The sequence below is a fragment of the Squalius cephalus genome (assembly GCF_949319135.1).
Source record: "Squalius cephalus genome assembly, chromosome: 21".
Lineage (NCBI taxonomy): Eukaryota > Metazoa > Chordata > Actinopteri > Cypriniformes > Leuciscidae > Squalius > Squalius cephalus.
This window is the reverse complement of record NC_137142.1, coordinates 24,627,102-24,648,875: the sequence shown is the minus strand read 5'-3', so window position 1 is coordinate 24,648,875 and position 21,774 is coordinate 24,627,102. Positions and strand designations below refer to the sequence as shown.

Sequence of the window (21,774 nt, the reverse complement as noted above, 5' to 3'; positions counted from 1 at the left end):
GGTAATTCACCCAAAAATGAAAATTCTGTCATAATTTACTTGTTTTAAACCTATGGGACACAAAATAATTGTTTCATTTTTCCTGAAAACTGGCATGACCCTCACAACATGATTGTGGGGGAATGATAGCAAAACGTTTGGGTGAATTATTTAATGATAGGCTAATAATGAATTAAAGTATTAAAATAGGGTTATCTTTTTTTAACCATGTGCAAATGTTATTTTTCTGTCATCAAAATTCTTCTGTTTTTCTGAAATTTTCTGTTATCAAAATTCATTTCACTCTCTCCGTGTTCTTGTTAACATGATTATATGCTCACATAAACATTATCTGGTGAGTCTGCAGTGTTTGTTCACTTTGTCATTCAGTCTTTTGCATCCACTTACAGGCAGAAATATATAAAAAATAAACTTGACCGACCTTACCATTGTTTTCCACAGAACTTGTTTACATTCGCGTTCATCTGCTATTCTAATCTATTTCTAGTAATAATGAGAAACTTTCTTGTAATAATGACTTAACATCTCGTAATAATGAGAAACTTTCTCATAATAATGACTTAACATCTCATAATAATGAGAAACTTTTTCGTAATAATGACTTATTTTCTCGCACATCTACGCATGTGCAAAGCAGCGGAGCACAAGGGAGTCCCACGCTAGCGACATCCGCTGGTCAAAGCCTTGTAAATGCTTCACAGCAAACATGACACGCTCTGCAGTGAATAACATTAAAGGTGCCCTAGAATGGATTGTTTTATTATTTTATAATGTTTCCTGGGGTGCCCTTATAATGTTAGTATGTTTTTTAGATCTAAAGTTGTTATAATTTAGAAATAAAAGGCATATTTCCTAGCCTGATTTCATCCTCTGATTTGAACACTCTGTTTGAAGGGGCGTGTCTGCTGAGAGACTTCAGAGTAAACGCCCTCTGCTGTGATTGGCTGACATGCTTGCATATGAAATATCTGGCATTACATGTAGAGCTATCTGGAAAACTTTTACTATTACAGCTTTTATACGTGTTTACTATTACAGCTATCGAGATTAACGAATCGTGAGAAGTTTTTTAAGTATTTAGATCTATTCCCATCACATAAAAAGTTGCAGTGATGAGCATTGAGCAGATGACAGCCTGTTGATAGCGTGAATGAAGATCTTATCACTGAAACGCAGTTTCTGCGAGAAACGGCGTGAAGTTGAGCGTTTAGTCACTGGCTTGATTTACTGATGCATAAACAGTATTGAACGACTTTGAGGCAAAGATTATCTGTCTGAACTTGAACAATTACGCATCAGAAATTCACATAACCCACTGGTTCTCCAGAGGCTCGGATGAAGGAACTAAAAAAATACTTTTGTGTTCATTTGTACATCCAAACACTGAGCAACTGCCATGCTTCGTTCGCTCGTTTGCAAGCCATGATGTCTCTCGAGGAAAAAACAATATCGCGCTGGATCCTAGATAACACAGTGTAAATTATCGTTAATAAAATCACTACTTACCGCTTGCGGGAATATAACGTTAGTTGAAATCGCCCCCTTCGTCCGTTTGAGACGCCGAGAGAAGCCTGGCTGCTTGATATTGTTCCAGGTTAGAGAAACAGTCCGTGGTGAAATGGGCAGAGCAAACTAACAACTTCAAATTAAACTGTAGCGGTATCCGATTATAGATAGATAGATAGATAGATAGATAGATAGATAGACAGACAGATAGCTGTTGCGTCACAGTCGGTGTTATGTGGAGATTCGTCTGTTTTTCAGGGGTGTTTTTCAAAAACGAGATTTAAATTAAAATGAAAAAACTATGGTGTTTGAGACTCACTGTATGTCATGTCCATGTACTGAACTCTTGTTATTTAACTATGCCAAGATAAATTCAAGATAAATTCAATTTCACATTCTAGGGCACCTTTAATGATAAATTATCAGTATATGAGACGGGCTTCCATACTAGATAGTCTTTTATTCTTTTGTAATATTCATTTGTATTTTTGTTTATGAACAAGCAGCAACACAGAAGGGTGATCCATGGATTTCAAATTGATGGAGGAAAGATAAGACAGCACACCTTTCCAAATCTGTTAAAGGTGCTCTAAGCGATGTCACACGTTTTTTAGGCCAAAACATTTTTTGTCGCATACAGCAAACATCTCCTCACTATCCGCTAGCTGCCTGTCCCCTGAACAAACTGTAAAAAACCGCGGTCTCTGCAGACACCACAGGCTCCACAAACGGCAACAAAAACTAACTGGGCTAACCCGCCTCACGAAACATAACAAACTGTTGCAGCCAATAACCGACAAGAAGGATTTGGGGGTGGGGTTTGGGGAGTTAGTGCGCGGATGAGGAGGAGGGAGGGTCTAGCTAGCCTCCGTTTTGTTTGACAATACTTTAAACGTCAACAAGAAGTGACGTCACCCAACATCACTTAGAGAACGCTTCATCTGGAAATCTGTGTACAAACACATTTTCAAGCAGTTTTGTTTTTGCATAAGGGTCCGTTTATACAGAATGCGCTTTTTCATTCCACTGCGCTGCTTTTTCATTTCTTTTCTAGACAAACGCACTAGACGGACGTTGCGCTCGCGTCTTTTGCAGCGTCTCGCGCATGACACGGCGTTCTAAAAACACGGCGCTCAATTTAACATTTTTCAGATGTTGAAACGCGTATCAAGACCTTGCGTTTTCCCCCTTTCCACTGCCCACTTATGTGTAAATGTCCCCAAAGTCATAAACATTTTAAAGGTGATTCCTGTATTCATCTTCCAGATAGTTCCATATCCATCTTCCATATATTTTATGAAGATGTTACACGTAAGCTTAATGAATAAATGTAATATTCCAACTTTAATCTGATAGTTTTGTAAGTGCATGTAACAATTTCCATCGTGTGCACAAGAAGGCATCCTTCGTTACCATGGTAACCGTCCTGCTTCTGCATTCCACTTTCACACCTTTTCGTGCGCATGGAAAAGTATGGAAGATATACTGATGATTTTTAATTGATGTTATTTAATGATACTACAGATTGCACTTCGTAGATCACACTGACTTTAATGAAAACAACTGTTTTGCAGAGCGTGCCATGTTTGCTGTTTACACGGCTTTGACCAGCGGATGTCGCTAGCCACCCTTCTGCTCCACTGCTTTGCGCATGCGTAGAAGTGTGAAGTCATTATTACGAGAGTTTCTCATTATTGCGAGAAAGTTTCTCATTATGAGATGTTAAGTCATTATTATGAGAAACTTTCTCATTATTATGAGATACTAAGTCATAATTATGAGAAAGTTTATCATTATTATGACTTAAAGAATCTTTTTTTTTTTTTTTACTCAACCGTGGCAGAAACGGGCTTCCATAGAAATCAGATCTGCTCAATGAGGCAAGATATAATAGGACTTTTTTGTACAATGTGTGTAGAAAGGAGAATACTTTTAGTGTGTGTTTGTGTATTTTTGCTTTTCACATCACATAGGATTCTCAGCTCTACAAATGACATGCATCCTCAACCCACAAATACATTTAATCAATTTCATCAATATCACGCATGCATGATATATATTTTAGGATATTCTCCACCTCTTTCCTCTGAAGTTGGAGACCTGGCTGCCCCATGCGAGGGGGTTAATTATAACTCAGTGGGGAACACCAACTGTGACAGCCTCCAATTACATCACACAGTACTGTATATGTATTTGTGTATGTTGTGCACGCAGAAAGAGATTTAGAGATCAAGTTGCAATCAATTTCAATGACTTTTGAAGGGCAGAGGTTAAGTCATAAAAGACAGCACATTCCGGCTATCCATATTGCTTTTGCACACGATTTCCTGTAGCTCAGCATCTCTGTGCATCACAGCTGTACCATCTTTCTTTCGTTCGTTCGTTCATTCATTTATGCATTTGTATATCTCGCAATTATGACTTTATAACACGCAATTGCGAGTTATATAGTCAGAATTGTGAGATATAAACTCACAATTCTGAGAAACTTATTTTAAAATGTTTAATTCTGTGGCGGAAACAAACTACTATAGTTCCCTTTCTGCTTTCAACTGTATAAAACTTGCCGTCTCTTCTTTGGACACTGCTGGTAGTCACATTGTATACAGTATACAATTGAACATATTCATACCTATGAAACTTATTTAAACTTCCTATAAAATGCATTACTAAAATGTGTGTAATATATCAAAATATAACAAGAACTGAAATTATTCTGTTTGTTACAACTCCTGAATGAATCGTGTTGTCACCCTGGGTCACATGATCATAAACGATAAAATTATTTTCTTGAAGTGACCATCTCATGTACCCTTCTCTAACGGACTTGTAGAAGGGTGTTCACTTTCATTTGGGACGTCCCAACAAATGGTGCCCGCTTCCTGGCACAAAAGTGCCATCTGGAATTCGCCTTCACCTACTCATTCTGAGGGCTTTTATTCTACACACTTCATGCTTGCTAAAGTTTCTGCATTTTCAGCCTGACAGTTCAACAATACTTCCAAACATGCAATATCACTTCCAGATTTCACTTCTTTTTCAGGCAAAATTGAGTTATGGGTCATATTTGGTCTTTTTTTGGCTTAAACATGGACGTTCATGTAAGGTTTATGAAATTGCATCAGATTAATGACATTAGATTAGATGCATGACAAACATCTCTGATGTCACAGAACTCACCATGCAGCAAACATTTCATGTCCCTACACAGTAGGCATAAATTTGTACCTGTGGCCTGATACGGCACCAGGAAGTGGAGTCTGCTGACTTCTGTTTGATCACTTTTGATTTCTCTTTCCTCTTAATTCTCCAAAGAGACTTTTAATTGCTTCATTAACCTTTCTACGGCAGACCATTGGAATTATTTAGAGGTAATTTTTCTCAGGCTTTGCTCACAAAGAGATTTGATGATAGGAATGCTGGGAAAATAAATAGCTTAAATCCCCAGGGGAGAAGATGGTTTAAAGGGTATGCTGTGTTTGTGCACATTTGAGATGACTCTTTGTGTGCGTGTTCATGTGTGTGTGTGTGTGCTTTTTCTTATTTTTCCCCCTTTCTAACCATCTTTCACCCCTCATTTGGCTTTCTATGTCTCAATTGGCTCCTGTTTTTGCATAGTTTAATGTCTATGGAAATAAGTTAAGTATAATTATACACTGTCTCTATGTGTCACTCTTCATTTAGCTAACCCATTTTAATCTGTCTGCATTCATGTGTGTTTTAGCATGTGAGCTGTTTGCGTCAATGTGTTCTTTCTTTTTCCATGTGTTAATCAAGGCTCCGCTGTGATAATTATGGAAGTTAGATTGTTATGAAGGCAACACACCATTTTGAAACACTTAAATGTATTTTTAGTAGTTGGAAAGCATGGTAATTTGAATTGTAATGAGAAAGATACCAATTTTCTTTAGGTTTAAAAAATGTCACATCATCACTGGATGTGTTATACATTTCAAAATTTTTGTGATAACTTCAATTATAATTGTGATAAAATGAACACTTTAAATAATTAAAGGAACAGTTTGGCCAAAACTGAGTATTCAACAGTACTACAAAATATATTTTTTCATGAAACTGCTGTGTAATTGCTGTAAGACAGAAAAGGAGAGATTCATTGACGTCATGCTTTACCTGTTGCATAATAAACTGTTTTTACTCTCTATTTAAAATTTAATCACATCAGTTTCTTAAAATAAATAAAAAAACTCAAAAATACTTGCAGAAGTGTGCAGAACTTATATAGAATTAAACTTTGTTGAACAGTTTATTTTAAGGACTTTAAGCTGGTCTTTCTATTTGACCTACAGTCAACAAAGTCACACCACAATACTGGTGTCCATTTGGACCCGCTCTCATTTGACACATTATATTTGTTACAGCGCTCTGTGCTTCTGTTGTGTCCCCCTATGGCTCCCTGTTCAAAAAAGACATCTGTCACAGAGGACATAGGGACTGTTATCAGCTTATAATGGTTATTGACTGCTTGTTATGATTCTAGGCGCAGCTCCGCTCTCTTTAGCCCTGTTTTGTTCTCTGAGCCCTGAACTGCCAGCTGGTACAAAGACATGCATGCGCTCTTGAGTTCCCTATGGGCTTCCTTTAGGAAAAAAAACTCTCTGTATCTTCTGCACTTAAATAATTCCAGCACCACCATAAAGAAAAGCAGAAGAGGAGAGCTGACGCAACCCACCGTCATATCTCCCAAACACAAAATACACTGTAAAAATTTGTGGAGAAAAAAAATGATATAATTAAAATTATTTTACCTAAATGTCTTGATCTGTCATCATGTGCAGCACTTTGGATGTGTGGACTTTTGATTGATTGGTCACGTTTTTTCTTCATTTGAAAATTTTTACAATGAAAGTCAATAGAGTAAACTTTGCAGTGTAATGGGAAACGGTATACAATAACACTTGGTACATGAAGCACAGCATGGGTTAAAATCAACTGAGCTAACTGATCATTTTCAAAACAATCTCATCCTGACATCACAAATGTGACAAAATCAATAACAGCTGTGTAAATAACACCGACAAACAGTCAATGTGACTTTTTTTTTTCTGCCCCACTGCATGTTGGAAAGATAGTGAATGGAACTGAACCACAAAAACATTGTTGTTAAGCCTATTTTTTTAAAAGTGTATTATTAGAGCACTGCTGTGCTTGCATATCATAATAGAGAGAGAGAGAGAGAGAGAGAGAGAGAGAGAGAGCTTGAATTAACGTTGGCTTTAGATACAAATATTATAGGACATAGCGCTGAAAGATCATTGCCGTAAACAACCCTGAGCGCTTGTGGTGTGCACTGCTCTGGTGTTTTGACGCACAAATCACTTTAATCTGTAGAAACGGTAAAATACCACAGCCGGATGAAATCAAGCCGGGTTCCGGAACCGAACTGTGGTCCGCCATTTGAATACCACTGCCATAAAACATGGAAACACAACGAGTGTGTGTGTCTGTGTTTCTCTTTCTCTCTGTGTGTGTGTGTGTGAACCTGTTTTAGTACAGGTTCAGTGGTTGAGAATGAGACCGGACACTGAGTGCAGCAGTTTGACAGCACCCTCATTCTTGGAATTCAGAGGGTGCTTGGGAAAAGTTAGTTAGGGTGATGCTTCAGTGTTACAAGACAGTGATCATTGAGTGATGGGAGACCCTGTCAAATCCTCCTCCAAATCGACTAGAATACTGCAAAACAAGAACACAACAAATGACTTGTTTCCAGAAGAACTTCAGGCTCACTGAACATCTTTTTTAAGGCATGTTGGCAGGAAGTGATGGTACACAGCTGTCGTTCCTAATTCCCCGCCAGCCATGTCCTGTTTCAGGTCTCTGCTTCCTGGGCGCCTTTGTTGTTTTATTCTTTGGTGACTGCTGTCCTTTGCCAGTGTGACGCATAGAAACAGAGGCTCCCTTGTCATAACTAGTAGACAGCATGAATTAAGTGAACCAATGCAGACACACTGCTTACCATTACGTGAAGCATTTATCTTTATTTAGGATGCGTGTTTCATTTTTTCCGATACTGTTGGGAAGGATAGGTGTAATTCTTTATCTGCTCTTGGGATTAGCTTCAGCTCATAATTTAAGTTTGAACTTCTGACTAATTTAAGAACTAATTTAAGACTAATTAAGTTTGTTTTGATCACATTTTCTGATAGATTCATAATTCTGTGTAATCAAGCCATTGCATTTAAAGGATTCGGTTTCCCTCACGCAAGAATCAGGCCTCATGAAACTTAGAAAGCTTGAGAGATGTCAGCCTCTATCCAGTCTCTCACACAGAATGAGAGTAGAAAGAAAATCTAATTGAGGAAAAAAATGATTTCATCTCAGTGTTATCAAGAATGAAGCAGCTCATGCTTGAGATTGTTTGTAGTTGTTAAATGGCTTTTCACGTTTAGGGGAAGAGGACGTTTGGCAGAGGTATTTGGCACTTGCCTCTTGTTTAATAGTTCTGATATAATTTGTTACCTCATTTTGCCCTGACACTGAACTCACTAAGAAAATGAACATAATGAAGGGTCTAGATAGCATCTGTATTGTGATTAACCTTGTGATAAGCAGATTTTACAAACACTGCCATAGAATCGAGTTCTTTCTTCTGATGCTGTTGTAATGCCATTGTAGGACTGTCATGCCATAAAATATCTATGTAATGGCTTTTATTCTGGACCTTTTAAACGGTACAGTATATAATTTTGAGTGCAGGAACAGAATAAGTGCTAAATAAATTCTGAAAATCTTTCACTTTGCCATGGCTCTCAAATCTTATTCAATGAAATTAAATTCTTGTGCTTTATAGTTCGTCAGTATACACACAATGGCATTTTACATAGCATCAACCCTGGTACAATGCATCTTGACTTGGAATATTGTGAATGTTTGAATGAATATTCATCACTGTATAATGACTTAAAAGTCATTCTGTTCCTCACATAAAGTTATAATGTGAAATGTGAATTCAGAAAATATTCCAAGAAAGTAGAATGGACTACTTTTACTATACATTTATGGTGTGGACATTATTTTGAAAACAAATAACTAATTTTGGTATCCACAGGAAGTCAGAAAATCATATACGTTTCAATGTTGACACAAGTAGTTTAGCAGTGGGTGAACCAATGGAATCCTCCGGAATAAGACCATCAGTGACGTTTCGCTGGTGCAGGATAGAAGGACTGACCTACTTTGTATTTGTTTTTACACAAACACCTTCTGAATGTTTAATCACAGCCTACAACCCATTTGTTTTAGGATTTCCTTTTGATCCATAACCTTTATTTCATTGCACTCCATTTGATTTTTCAGTGAATCCAGATTTATCTTGAATTTGTATAGGGAAGGCCATCGGTGCATATCACATTCAAACCAGAGAGATATTAAAATATGTTTTTGGATGAAAATCTTCATTTCCATCTGATAGAGAATCGTAATATTGAACTGCAGGCCCGTTATTGGATTGGTGCTTTTCTGAGAAAAACCAAATCCTTTGAGCTCTTGAGCCCTCCCTCTACTGCTCATCCGAGAATGCATCCCATAATGCACTTAAATTGCCTGAACGTTGTTTCCCAATGTTTTTACGCATTGGGAGACAACGGTTTTCCTTCAGCAGCAGAGCTTTTTCCTCCCAGTCCTTGTGTTTGCCTGTACAAATCATCATCTAGCACACAACACAGCAAGTACCTCTCCATGTGTCACTTCCTATTCTTAATCAGAAGAGCCCCAGAATGCCTGTCCCACTTTACCCTCGAAAAGAAGGCAGTCCTTGTGCTTACATAACCTGTTAGAAACCGAAATGAATAGAGTGTGAACAGAAAACATTTCTTATTTTCTCAATTTTTCTCTCTCATTGTTCCCTCTTCCATTATCACACACGTTGAGAGACTGAGGTAATAGCAGTAAGTACAGAGCTGTACTTGTCCCAAAAGTAATAACTTCCTCTTGAGCTTAATTAAGAAATTCACGCTATTGCTCTCATGCGAAGACAGCCAACACAACCATGGGGGGATTCAGGAAGGATTGTGGAGGTGATGAAATGAAACTCAGTTTCCTCTCAAATTTGTTAGGATGATTTCATCATGTGCCCCTGGCTGACGTCCACAGACGTCTCAAATGTCGGACACATTGACAGCAGTCATTCTTCCCACGCATGGATGTAAAAACTCTAGCTGCATGTATACGACAGATTCTGTGTACATTTCTATGCGTTTCCAGACTAATAAAGTCCTCTGATTCCTCAACCCAGAGCTTATAGCCCTCCGGAAGGATATGTGCTCAAACAGACAGATTTGTCTGTCATTTTTGATGATGCTTTCGGGAAGGTGAAGAAGTCATTGTGAACGTGTGTTGAAAGATTCCTTAAGGGTGTTGCCTGTTATGAATGGTGACAAGGCCACTGTATTTTGTCCTACCTGGAAATCACAGTGAGATATGCTTTGTGCTGAGAGCAGGAAGAGATAGATGGGTGGAGAGGGATCACAATTGATAGGCTATGCTGTTCTATGCGGCGTCATCTCGTAGCTACTGTATATTCCAGGTACGACGTAAGAGGATTTTTAGCAGATTATAGGATGGATTTTTGCTTTTACACAGCTACTGACACTCTGATGTCTTTTAGTCTGATAAAGGCGAGTCTTATACTGTGTGTTTCTCTGGAGAGAAAACTCACAACGGATCAATCTGTATAAAAAATACCATTAAACGCCCTGAAATATTGATCCTAAAACAAACATCATAGAAACGTCTGGACACTTACCCAGTTCTGAATGGTTGTGTGAAAACAACTAGTGTTCAAACACTCTTGAACCAATATTATAAATTACTGTGAATGTATGATGCATTAGTAATAGTAAAGGCATTTTGTGTGGTTGACTGTTTGTTTGGGAGTAAGTCTCAACCTCAATGTTTGGAAAGAAGTGAATTTTCACCTCCAACTAGGCGTCTGTTTGAATAATCAATGTTGCATTTAGTGAGAGATTCCAGTAAATTGAGTATTGACAGGGTTTCTGAGAACTCGTGAGTCATTACGGTGATATTGAACTTTGAATGATTGCTCATCAACGCATTGTGAGTGAACAAGTGTAAGGTTTTCCGAAATTACAATAAATAAATAATATATGAGTCACACACTTTTGTGAACACACACACACACACACACACACACACACACACACACACACACTACGGTTTAGGTCAGTAATTGAAAAATGTGTCTAAATTCTAAAATAAAAGATTTCAATGCTTCTACTGTATGCTGCAAGGATGCATTATTCCAATATATATATATATATATATATATATATATATATATATATATATATATATATATATATATATATATAATATATATTTAAAATAAATGCTGTTATTTTGATCTGTTTTCATCAAATAATCACGAAAGAAAATTATCACAGTTTTCAACAACAACAAAAAATCGATAATAATAAGACATTTTTCTTGAGAACCAAATCACTATTATGATTTCTGAAGGATCATGTGACACTGAAAACTGGAGTAATGGCTGCTGAAAATTTTAACTGTAATAATATGACAATAATGTTGGGTTACACTTTATTTCAAATGTCCACTTTAGACATTCTAATAACTATAAGTAACTTGTCAACTACATGTAAACTAACTCTCACTAGAGTATTGGTCGACTCTTAAGATAGGGTTAGGTGTTATGGTTCGGGTAAGTAGAATAAGTTGACGTAGTTGCAAAGTTACTTATAGTAAGTCAAATGTCTATTGAGGGACCATCAAAATAATGTGTTACCAAATTGCATTGGGCATTAAAAACAATGCTATCCAGGGGGCACAAACAAATTAACGTGGCATTATATTGACTCTTAACAAGGAAATTATCTTTTTGGGAGAGTGAAATTACAGCTGGCATACAATTCACTATTTTAACGTTTTGTCTTGATTAACTGTTTGGTGTAATGCACTGGACATTCCCATTATTGGATAGTAGAGAATATTTGATGCTCTCAAAGTGCACTTTATCCAGCAATCTGTGGTTTAATTATCAGGAGTGTTTCCCCTTTAAAAGCTCCCAGTCTCCCTCACAAAGTGAATTATATGCAGTGCCACCTGTCTCTGTGTGCATAGAGCACATTGTGTGACATTTAGAGAGCACACATCATACTCCAGAGATAGGACATTTTCTTTCAGAGGTGTACAGTTGGGTTTGCTCTTCACTTACAACTGTGTCTATCACAACAGTATCTCAGCATTAGTCACAAACACCACTCACTGCGCTCTTCAAATGAAAGGTGATGTCGTCCTCTTTCAGGGAGGAGATGAATTACACATTTAGGTTTAGATAAGGGCAACAGGCCTGAGGTCCCAATTCTCACCCACTCCTGAAATACTGGCGGCCAGGATTTCTCTGAATTCGGACACCATTTTGTGTCTAGGATTGCTTAGTCTGCTCAACAAAGAGCATATTGGTGTGTGAATATGTGCATTTATTCTAATTTGTACCTGGTCTCGTGGGAAAACGTGACTATACGTTATTTTGTGCAATCCGTTGACTTAGTTATTTCTTGATGAAATAACTAAATATATACAATTAAGTACTTAAAATCTACTTACATTACCACTCAAAATTTTAGGTCAGTAGGTTTTTTGTTAGATTTATTTTATACTTTCATCAAATGTGCTTTATATTGATCAAATTTGACAGTAAAATACATTCATAATGTTACAAAATATTTCTATTTCAAATAAATGCTGTTCTTTTGAACATTCTATTCATCAAATAATACCAAACAAGTATCATGTTTTTGACAAACATAAGCAGCACAGCATTTTATGGAGTAATTTTTACTATTTTCAAATGGCATTTAAAATATGACATTTCAGACAAAAAGATCTTGTAATATACAGAAGTAGCCAAAAGTGATTTCTGATGCCTGTTGTGAAGTTGTGTCTGCGTGTGAAACTAATGTACGCATTCCATGTTTCAGTATATCATTTTTGGCCAAGTGGTCATACAGTACCAAGCTTGCATTCATTGTTCCCAGCCTGTAATTCAATAAATCACTATGTGGCAAGTTTTTGCTATACTATTAGATGTTATTTTGTGGGTTTTAGTGAAAATGGCCAGATGGAATGAGCTGTCCTCTGCAACCAAGAAAAATATTGGTTTTGGATATTGCTCATGTGCAGGATGTGAATGGTCACAATGTCCACAGAATTTTTTTCAAAGAAGAGCGAGACCACTACCATGCAGAATGGAAAGTGCTATGGCTGGTCAAGGAAGACTAGTGAGCATTTTGACAGGAGGATGAAAATCACTAGAATGTGAGACCACCTCAAAACAGCTTTCTAAAGACCCGGATGAGACCTCCAACCTCCAATTTCATCCTGAACTGTACGACAACGGCTGTAAGAGGCTGGATTGAGAGCTTGTGTACCAGTAAAGAAACCATTTAGGATATTTATTTTATCTACTGCAAAAAAACACCTTCTATTTGCCAGAAGACAAAAAAAAGGACTGGATTGTGGAAGACTGGAGCCATGTTCTGCAATCCGACGAGTCAAAATTTAACAACCTATATCACTGGATGGTGTCAGGTATGTTCGTAGGAGATGACTGGCGTGTTTTAATACCAAATGCATGCGTGGCGCCTTTAAGCACGGCAGGGGAAACATTGGTATTGGAGACGCATGTCTGCAGCAGGTGTTGGAAGGATGTCGGCCCAATACTTGAAGATTCTGCTGAACACAATATAGCCAATCTATTTGGAGAGCAAATGTGTAATTTCCAACATGACAATGATCCCAAACACACTGTGCATGCAACAAAGTTTCCTGCAATGAAAGTGCTTATGCTCAGCATTTTGACATCTTTAAGTGGCCTCCTCAGTCCCCTGACCTTAAAGCCATTGAAAACCTTTGATAAATTATAAGTCATGCAGGTCTTCCAATGAAGCTCAACATTGGGACGAACTTAAGCAGGGTTGGAAAAAAATTAGGCGAAAACGTTCAATGGAGGTATGTTCAGCATTTTAAATCCTGTAATACACTTCTAGTATATATATATTTACCCGGAAACTGCAGCGATTTATACCTGGGGTTACATATTTCTGTCTTTGCAAAAATGTATGTTGTCAAGCTTTTCCCATGAGAGGTTGTCTAATTCTGTGCTTTATGATGAAAGCCAAGTGTGACAAAGCCAGCAGATAAAATAGACAGAAACGCTGTAAGTGGGACAGAGAGAGAGAGAGAGAGAGAGAGAGAGAGAGAGAGAGAGAGAGAGAGAGAGAGAGAGAGAGAGAGAGAGAGAGAGAGAGAGAGAGAGAGAGAGAGAGAGGACTGAAAGGTTGAGGTCCCAACAGCTTTGCTTTCATCCTGGCACCTATAGATGAGTGCTTTATACACTCTCTGGATTGTCTGTTTGTTAAAGATGCTAATGCTCTTCAGCTGTGGGACTGGAGTTGTGGATATTTACCCCAAATGCTAATCAAGACAGAACATGCTGTTAGAACTGGACCAGGGCCAGGAGAGCATGGCATGGATGGGATGAATGGACAGAGAGCGAGTGATAGGGGATAGAATGTATGAAAAGAGGGTTATGTTTAGACTGGATGAACGCCAGCTCTGAGTTCTGGAGAGTTAGAGAAACAGAGAGAGAGAGCAGGCATTTGAGATGCACTGTGAAAAAAAAGGGTGTTTTCATAATGCACAGAGAGATCCATTTTCTTGTCCAACAGCAGCTGGACACACAAGACTGTCTGCCCACAAAGAGCTGATGGCTGGAGCTATTGAGATGCCAGCCAAAGTAACATAAGACTCTTTATGTTATAAAAGATCACATTAGCAGTGGCTAATTCTCCTCACATAAGAGTTCTCTCTTTTCAGACGTGCAGACGCTCCACGTGTCATGCAAGACGTTTGTCAGTTTAATCGGCGCGTGTTGAAGTCCTCCGTCACAGCAGAGACTTCGACTGCCATTCCAAACATCTGCAATGCAGCAGTGCACAGCACACACCCGACTCACAGCAGCCATTGTGAGTGAGAGTGTGTGCAGAGGAGATAGACGCCATTTCTAGGCACTGGGTGATGTTAAAGCAATAAGCCACAAGAGGCTTTGCATTACAGTGTTTTTATGACGGATAGAGATGTTATTAGCATTGATGCAAAACATGATAAAATCACCGTAACTCACAGACTCGGGTGGGTTATAGTTTTATTTACAGCCAGCAGCAACAGTATGATAACAGAAACCAATACTGAACAGTGTACATAATGATCAGAATTATCTGCGATTATACTCCAGTAACTGTAGGTTGTTTGCAGTTTCCAGGCAACATAGCCACTTGGCACACTAATATTAATTAGTGTATTAATATAGATAAAATTCGAATTTAGAGTTGGAAAAATATGTATAATAAATCATTAGTGTAATTATGGCTGCAAAATTAATTGCAATAAAATCTGAATAATTGTATCAATGTGTTCAATCAATGTGTTTTTGTTGCTTTTAGCTTTTTAAAAGCAACAACATGAGATGCATCTATCACATTGTGGTTCAAGTCAAATTCACAAGATTGGTCAAAATAATCACAATACTTTTTTGGGGGCCAAATCACGTTTGGAGCCATCATTTTTAGGAATATAATGCACTTCCTTCCTTCCTTCCTCCCTTCCTTCCTTTCTCTTTCTCTTTCTCTCTGTGTTGGTTAACATAGCTCTGTATCCTTTGGTTTATCAGCTTTTTCCTGCATGCCGTCCATCGATCGCCTTTACTCCACTGCGTGACTGCAATTGATCGGAATATAAAGCAGGAAGTGTGCTTCACCACAGGGCTACACGCAGACACGGACACACAGTGATACATATGTACCACACTGGTGGTATTTATGCCTGGTAGGATGCTGGGTGCTTAACAGATATTATTGTGAAGATAAATGATGTTGCATAAGAGGAGGGAGTGAAGGAGACTTGCTATCTTTATTGAATAACTCTGAGTGAGGCCGCTATCATCAGACCTACATCATACTGTGTGCTGATATGTGTATCAGGCTCCTGGGTGTGGCTACAGGTACTGTACAAGATAAGGCAGAACATTCATATCTCTTGTAACAGTGAGAGGATCCTTTCACATACTGTAGCAGCTACAATTTTTTGGGGGGTGGGGAGAAACTGTGATGAACCCCTTTTCATGGTTTTAATTATTATTATCAAATATGTTAATAGTATTTCATTAATAAGTGCATATTAACGTAATTTTCCTCATATTTTACAGACCCCCTAGCACCCCCTAGTGGCCCCCTGGTATGGATATTCTAGATATTATAGAACAAATTGTTTTAAAAGAATATGATTATGAGTGTTTGAGATGGTATTAAAATCTCTAACTTTTGTGATCTAACTTTGGGATTTTGGAAAATCTGAGAACTGCCGGGATCTCTTCTGAAACCAAGAAACGAGAGATTATTATTATTATTATTATTATTATTATTATTAATAATAATAGTTGTTGTTGTTACAAGTAAGTTTTTTTTCCTCTGGACAAACATGTGAGGGGCAGGAGACTTCAGCAAGTCTCAATTTAATCTCATTGCTGTCTCAGATAAATAAATAAAAAGTTCTCATTTATGATTTTTCCTTCCTATGGGAAAACATTTTACCAGATTCCATTGCTTGCTGTATTGTTTTCCACTGAATGCCTCTTCCTCTGGTCACATCCATCATTCCCGACACTTATTCCCTGTGTTTTTTTCCTATTGGCCCTGCTCTGTTCTTGCACCTTGGCATGGCTGCAGACCAGAACATTGTGCTGCAGGGGGACTTGAGGGCCGTTGTAAATGACTGGCCAGAGAAACAAAGCCCTGAGCTTGTCAGCCAACAGAGGGACCACAGGCACCGAGCAGCCTGCTGAACTAATGGCATGGGAGGTGGTCTTCTTTCGGTGACAAGAAATTGCCATTGTTGACCTCTGCATTTAGATGAGAAACGGAGGGAGAGAGATGGGTGTGATAGTAAGACAGCCAGAGAGAGATTGTCAGTATTGTCTGACATTTCTTAACAACAAGTGCTCTGTAATGAGGGAATTCAAAACTATGAGGACAAGGCCAGTGAAGCTTAGCTATTCACTACATCACGTCTATGATAAAACAAATTATTGAAGCCTCAGCTTGTAAACTGTGATCTTTTTTTGAAAAGATTTGTATCAGTGAATCTCTACTGCTGGGTTGCTGAAGCTCCGTCAGAGATTTGACATTTCGCCAGAAATGAGTTTTCATAGATAAGCAGCTATTTTGTTGACTTGCTTCTCTGATATCACAAGCTTTTGATGCATTTGTTCACAACCAGAAGATATAGTGGCTCAGCTTTACAAAGCACTGGACTGGACACTGAAAGAGACTCATGGATACTAAGTTACTTACAGAATACCTTAGCTGTTTTTCAAAGCCTTACACTGCATTTACACTAGATCTAACAACGATTATGCTTAGTATTTTAAATGCTTCAAATGGTGTTATTGTAACTGGTAAAGATCATAAATGGTTTAAACAAAATTTGCTCCTCACCTGGATAGATATTTGCCCCCTACCTGATTTTGCTGTGCATATGGGCATACTGTTGATTCAAAATTATGATACTTTTCAATGTTTTTATAATGTATAAGTAAAAGCAAGTGTATATTGCAGTTTAGTCTTGTGACCATTTTGGGGGGGTTCAGTTCTAATATGACATTAATTAATTTTATTTAAAGGGATACGGTGAGTAAATGATTGAGATTTTTGGATGAACTATCCCTTTAAGCCATCATTTCAGTGAGACACATAAATCGTCAGCTAACTCTGAGAGTGTTGTCTGCACTGTCTGTCCCCTGTGTGTATTGCTGCTTCTGTGCTAATCGATTCTCTGTGACCTTCACTGTATGTCAAGCCGCCAGGTACTCTGGGGGAATGTCACATCTGAGAGACGGCATCGGTGCTTGGCCCTGGGGAACCCCATCCCTTAACAGCCCACACCTGCCTCGGCCCACGGAAACAAACTAAGACAGAGGGGATGTCAGGGTCTGAGTAGATTTCCAATCTCTTAGACACTTGGCCCTATCTCACCTCCTGACAGAGGAAACTGACAGTCTAGAGGAAACCAGCCCCACTGTGAATCTCAAGGAAAGGACTCAGTAATGAGGCTGATGGGCTACTAAGCAGTTATCAATATCATCAGTGTTCTGAAGGATGACTAATAGAGATCTTGTCCACTGCTCAACCCTTTTTGCTTTGAACACAAAGCACAAGCGCTTTGCATTGATTTCGACAGCAGTTTGTCAAAAGGTCTGGCAATGCACCCAGATGCAATTATTGGAAAATGAATTGTGTTTTTATTAAAAACATTTCTAGTTTTGTTTATTAAGGTTCTAACGCATGCCAAATTAGCCTCAGAAGACCTGGTGAATATTTTGAAAATGAATGAGCATGAATACATCACCCACAGCTGATACTCGGACTAAAGTTATTAGTGACTGCAAAAGAATCTTGCAAAATTAACGTTGATTTTGTTAATTATTTATTTATATATTACAATTTTATAAAGAATGCAATTAATCATGCTCTTTGACCATAACTTAATAAGGATTCAATAATAAAATTCAGTCTCCAATGTTTTTTCCTACTCAGCATTCATTATCTGCAATTAACCAAATATTGATATTTTGTAATCAAATTGTTTAATTGACACATACAAGGATAATTTGAATGAATGCAAACAAACAAGCCGAGTCAAGTTCTACAGTATAGCCAAGTCATTTGTATAGCACTTTTCACATTGTTCAAAGCATCTTTACAGAAAAACATGATGCTAATGTTTATAATAATCTTGATGCCTAGCATTTAGCAGAACAGAGCTGGGTGATAATATAGTTTTATGACAATATAAAGAATCAAACAGTTAAGATTTGCTGTTTAGTATATATTGCTTTATACTGCATGTATGTGGATAAAGTTGGATGTACTATACATCCAATTTTAGATATATTTCTAGGAAATATTTAGTTAACATTTGCAACTATAATCAAGCGGTTGAGATTAGCTATATATTGCTTTGTCAGTGTACTGTATGTGGGTAAAATTGGACATCCTATATATACAGATTTATATCTCTGAACAATTTTATAGTTTACATTTTGCAATGGTATAAACAATCAAGCAGTTGAGATTTACTATGTAATATATATATATATATATATATATATATATATATATATATATATATATATATATATATAATATATATATATATATATATACAGTATATATATATATATATATATATATATATATATATATATATACAGTATATATAACTCGTTGTGAGTGTACTGTATGTATGTGGATAAGGTTGAATAAACCTACAGTAGTGGTAGGTTGGGTTAATGAATTCGTTATATGGTGATATTGAGAATTATGAAACCTGGAAGTTTTTGTTCAAATCAGGGTTAAAATTGTGATCATATCGCCCAACTTTAAGCAGTTTAAATGAGGAGTTAATTGAAATTGAAATTGGACATACTGGAATACTTATACATAACACATTGTACATAATATCTTAATATCTTTTCCATATAGAAAATAATTTTGTGTAATTGACCATGTCCTTATATTTTGTTATGTCTTGTTTGTTCATTATACGTGGCAACCTTTGTCCACCTAACCATTTTCCCTCTCTCAGTTTATGGTCTGTATTCATGGCAAGCATTCAAATGCTTTTTATTTCCAGTTTTTTTAATATAGATGTCAGTCAAAGTCTCTCAGGCATATTATTAGTTTTGTTTACAGATTTTCAGCAGGTACGCTTGCACACGTTGTGAGGACTGTAATAAGTGCAAGGTTACCTTATTATGTTGGCTTTTGCAAAGTGAACTTGGCATCATTAATCACAATGAAGTCTTTTCCCAAATAGTAGACTCCTGTATTAATTCTAAGAAGCCAGAGAGAGTGATTACTTCATTGTTATCATCGATCATCTTTCAGTAATGGATCAGGAGCAAACCAAATTCATGCACACTGTACAACAGGCCCCTCCCTGTAACAAGGAGAAATTTGGTTGCTTGTTTCAGAGAGGTATAAGGCCTCTTGCATTGTCTGGTGGTTATGTGGTAATCTTTGATATCACTCTTTTTTTGTGGCCATCTAAGGAGATGTCTTAGATTATAAAGTATTGTGGAAGGGGAAGTGTTGAAAGCTATTGATTTGAATGGTCATGAAACACTCTACCAAAAGACTTCAGAGCCTCATGTACTACTTCTTGGCAGTGCTTAAAATGGTGTAATCTGAAAAGAAAACTGATAGATTGTGTTCAAAAACCTCTAGTAAACTTTTAAATTGCAATGTAGTCCAATGCCATTATATTCTAAGAACATAAATGTAATAGGGGATTTTTATGCTTGTAAACATTTAAATGATAACAGAATTTGAATTTTTGGGTGAACAATCTCTTCACTCACCCCTCATGTCATTGCAAACCTATATGACTTTCTTTCTTTTGTGAGACATAAAAAAGTGGGACATTTTAAAGTATGTTTAACTTTGGATAAAAAAAAAAAAAAAAAATGCTCTCCTAAACTTTTACTCACCTAGCTGACATATTTGTCCTCTTAATCTGTTACATGACGTAATTTTCCTTTTCTTCTTTATCCTTCAGCATCACCAACTCTTCCGCCTTTGAAATCGGAGCATTTCAAACCATGTCAGGAGAAAGACCTGGCCTATTGCCTGAATGACGGGGAGTGCTTTGTCATCGAGACCCTGAGTGGCCCACACAAACACTGCAGGTATGACTGCACTTCCTGTTTATGTATTGGAGGGAAAGGTTTGCTCAAGAAATAAATGCAATCACTATGGATGGGAGGCTCTATACGGTTTCAGAGAAATGACAATTCCATATCCCATTTTCGGAGAGAATGATCCTTCTGGAAATATGTCAGTAAATCTCTCTCTCTCTCTCTCTCTCTCTCTCTCTCTCTCTCTCTCTCTCTCTCTCTCTCTCTCTCTCTCTCTCTCTCTCTCTCTCTCTCTCTCTCTCTCTCTCTCTCTCTCTCTCTCTCTCTCTCTCTCTCTCTCTCTCTCTCTCTCTCTCTCTCTCTCTCTCTCCCTCTCCCCCCCTCCTCTTCCACATCCTTTTTCTACTCTTGTGTCTTATTTGGCCTCCTCTCTGGGACTCTCGCTGTTGCATGAAGCTCTTAGTCATGCTAACGATGACAGCTTTGTCATAGCCTGAGAGCTGTCTAAGGTCCCTTCTCTGCTAATTAAAAGTGGCACTTTGCAGAAGTTCATTAGAGGCTTGTTTTGGATCTGCAGGCTTTTTTTTCAAGGTTGAAAATAGGATTCACAAAATGGAGACAGAGAATTTCTGACACTGATGTGTTCACCTTTTGTACGAAGCATGAGCACAATTTCAAATAACATTTCCTGGATGTGAGGGTTCAATGCCGTAGGTTTTGCATGAGCAGTCTTTTTTTTCTCATTTGCCTAATGGAACACGGAGACATTGCATGTTTGGAACTTAAGAGCCAAGAAGGAGCAGAAGCCAAGTGTCCTCATTTTAATCAGTGGTAATTGGTGTTGTTTTAGGTGGCCCATTTATTTGACTGAAGCTAAGCTAGTTCAAATGTTCTGGCTCTGATTAATTCCCAGAATACTCTTCCCTCCCAACTTAAAGCCAAGGACATCCATGCATCTGTCTGTTCCTCAAAGCAAGGTTTTGATGCTCTCAAAGGATCAATTCACTGGAGAATGTGGATTCTATTGAAAGAATAAAGCTACTAAATCCATTTGCATTGCAGCAGTTTTCAGGGCATTTTAATCATCCACAAAAAGCTATACAGTGTAGTTTGTGCTGAATGCCACTCTTTGTTGATATTTCAAGTAGTTTGCATGCATGAATGGTTTATGGTTATATAGAACTGGGCTTTTAGCCTTCACAATAACTGAAACAGGAAGTGACAAGCACTGAGTTGATCTATAATATATGTTTGGACTCTATATTAACAGTATTGAAGCTTTGTGCTACTTTAGATGTTTTTTGAGACACCTGTAGTTATAACGCTGTTTCTTGGCTGCCTTTATCTGACTGCCCTTTTTAGTTGAATCTTGCACAGTCTGGCAGTGTAGTTTTGTTTTATTAAAATTGGATGTACAGGGCTGCATCAAGAATGCAATTTCTGTAACCCATAATGCAATTTACATTGGATGGTTATGTTGCATTTTACATTTACTGGCTCTCATTGAGCACAAAGCATTA

General features: G+C 37.6%; 1 protein-coding gene across 2 annotated transcripts in view; it reads left to right on the top strand.

The window, feature by feature from the left end:
- nrg3a (neuregulin 3a) overlaps positions 1-21,774 on the top strand; it is a 314,521-nt gene that overhangs the window by 179,008 nt on the left and 113,739 nt on the right. For both annotated transcript variants that reach the window (XM_079854769.1, XM_079854770.1), the window contains one exon: positions 20,176-20,305. In XM_079854769.1, the coding sequence (XP_079710895.1) occupies positions 20,176-20,305 (130 nt within the window). The remainder of the gene's footprint in view (positions 1-20,175; positions 20,306-21,774) is intronic.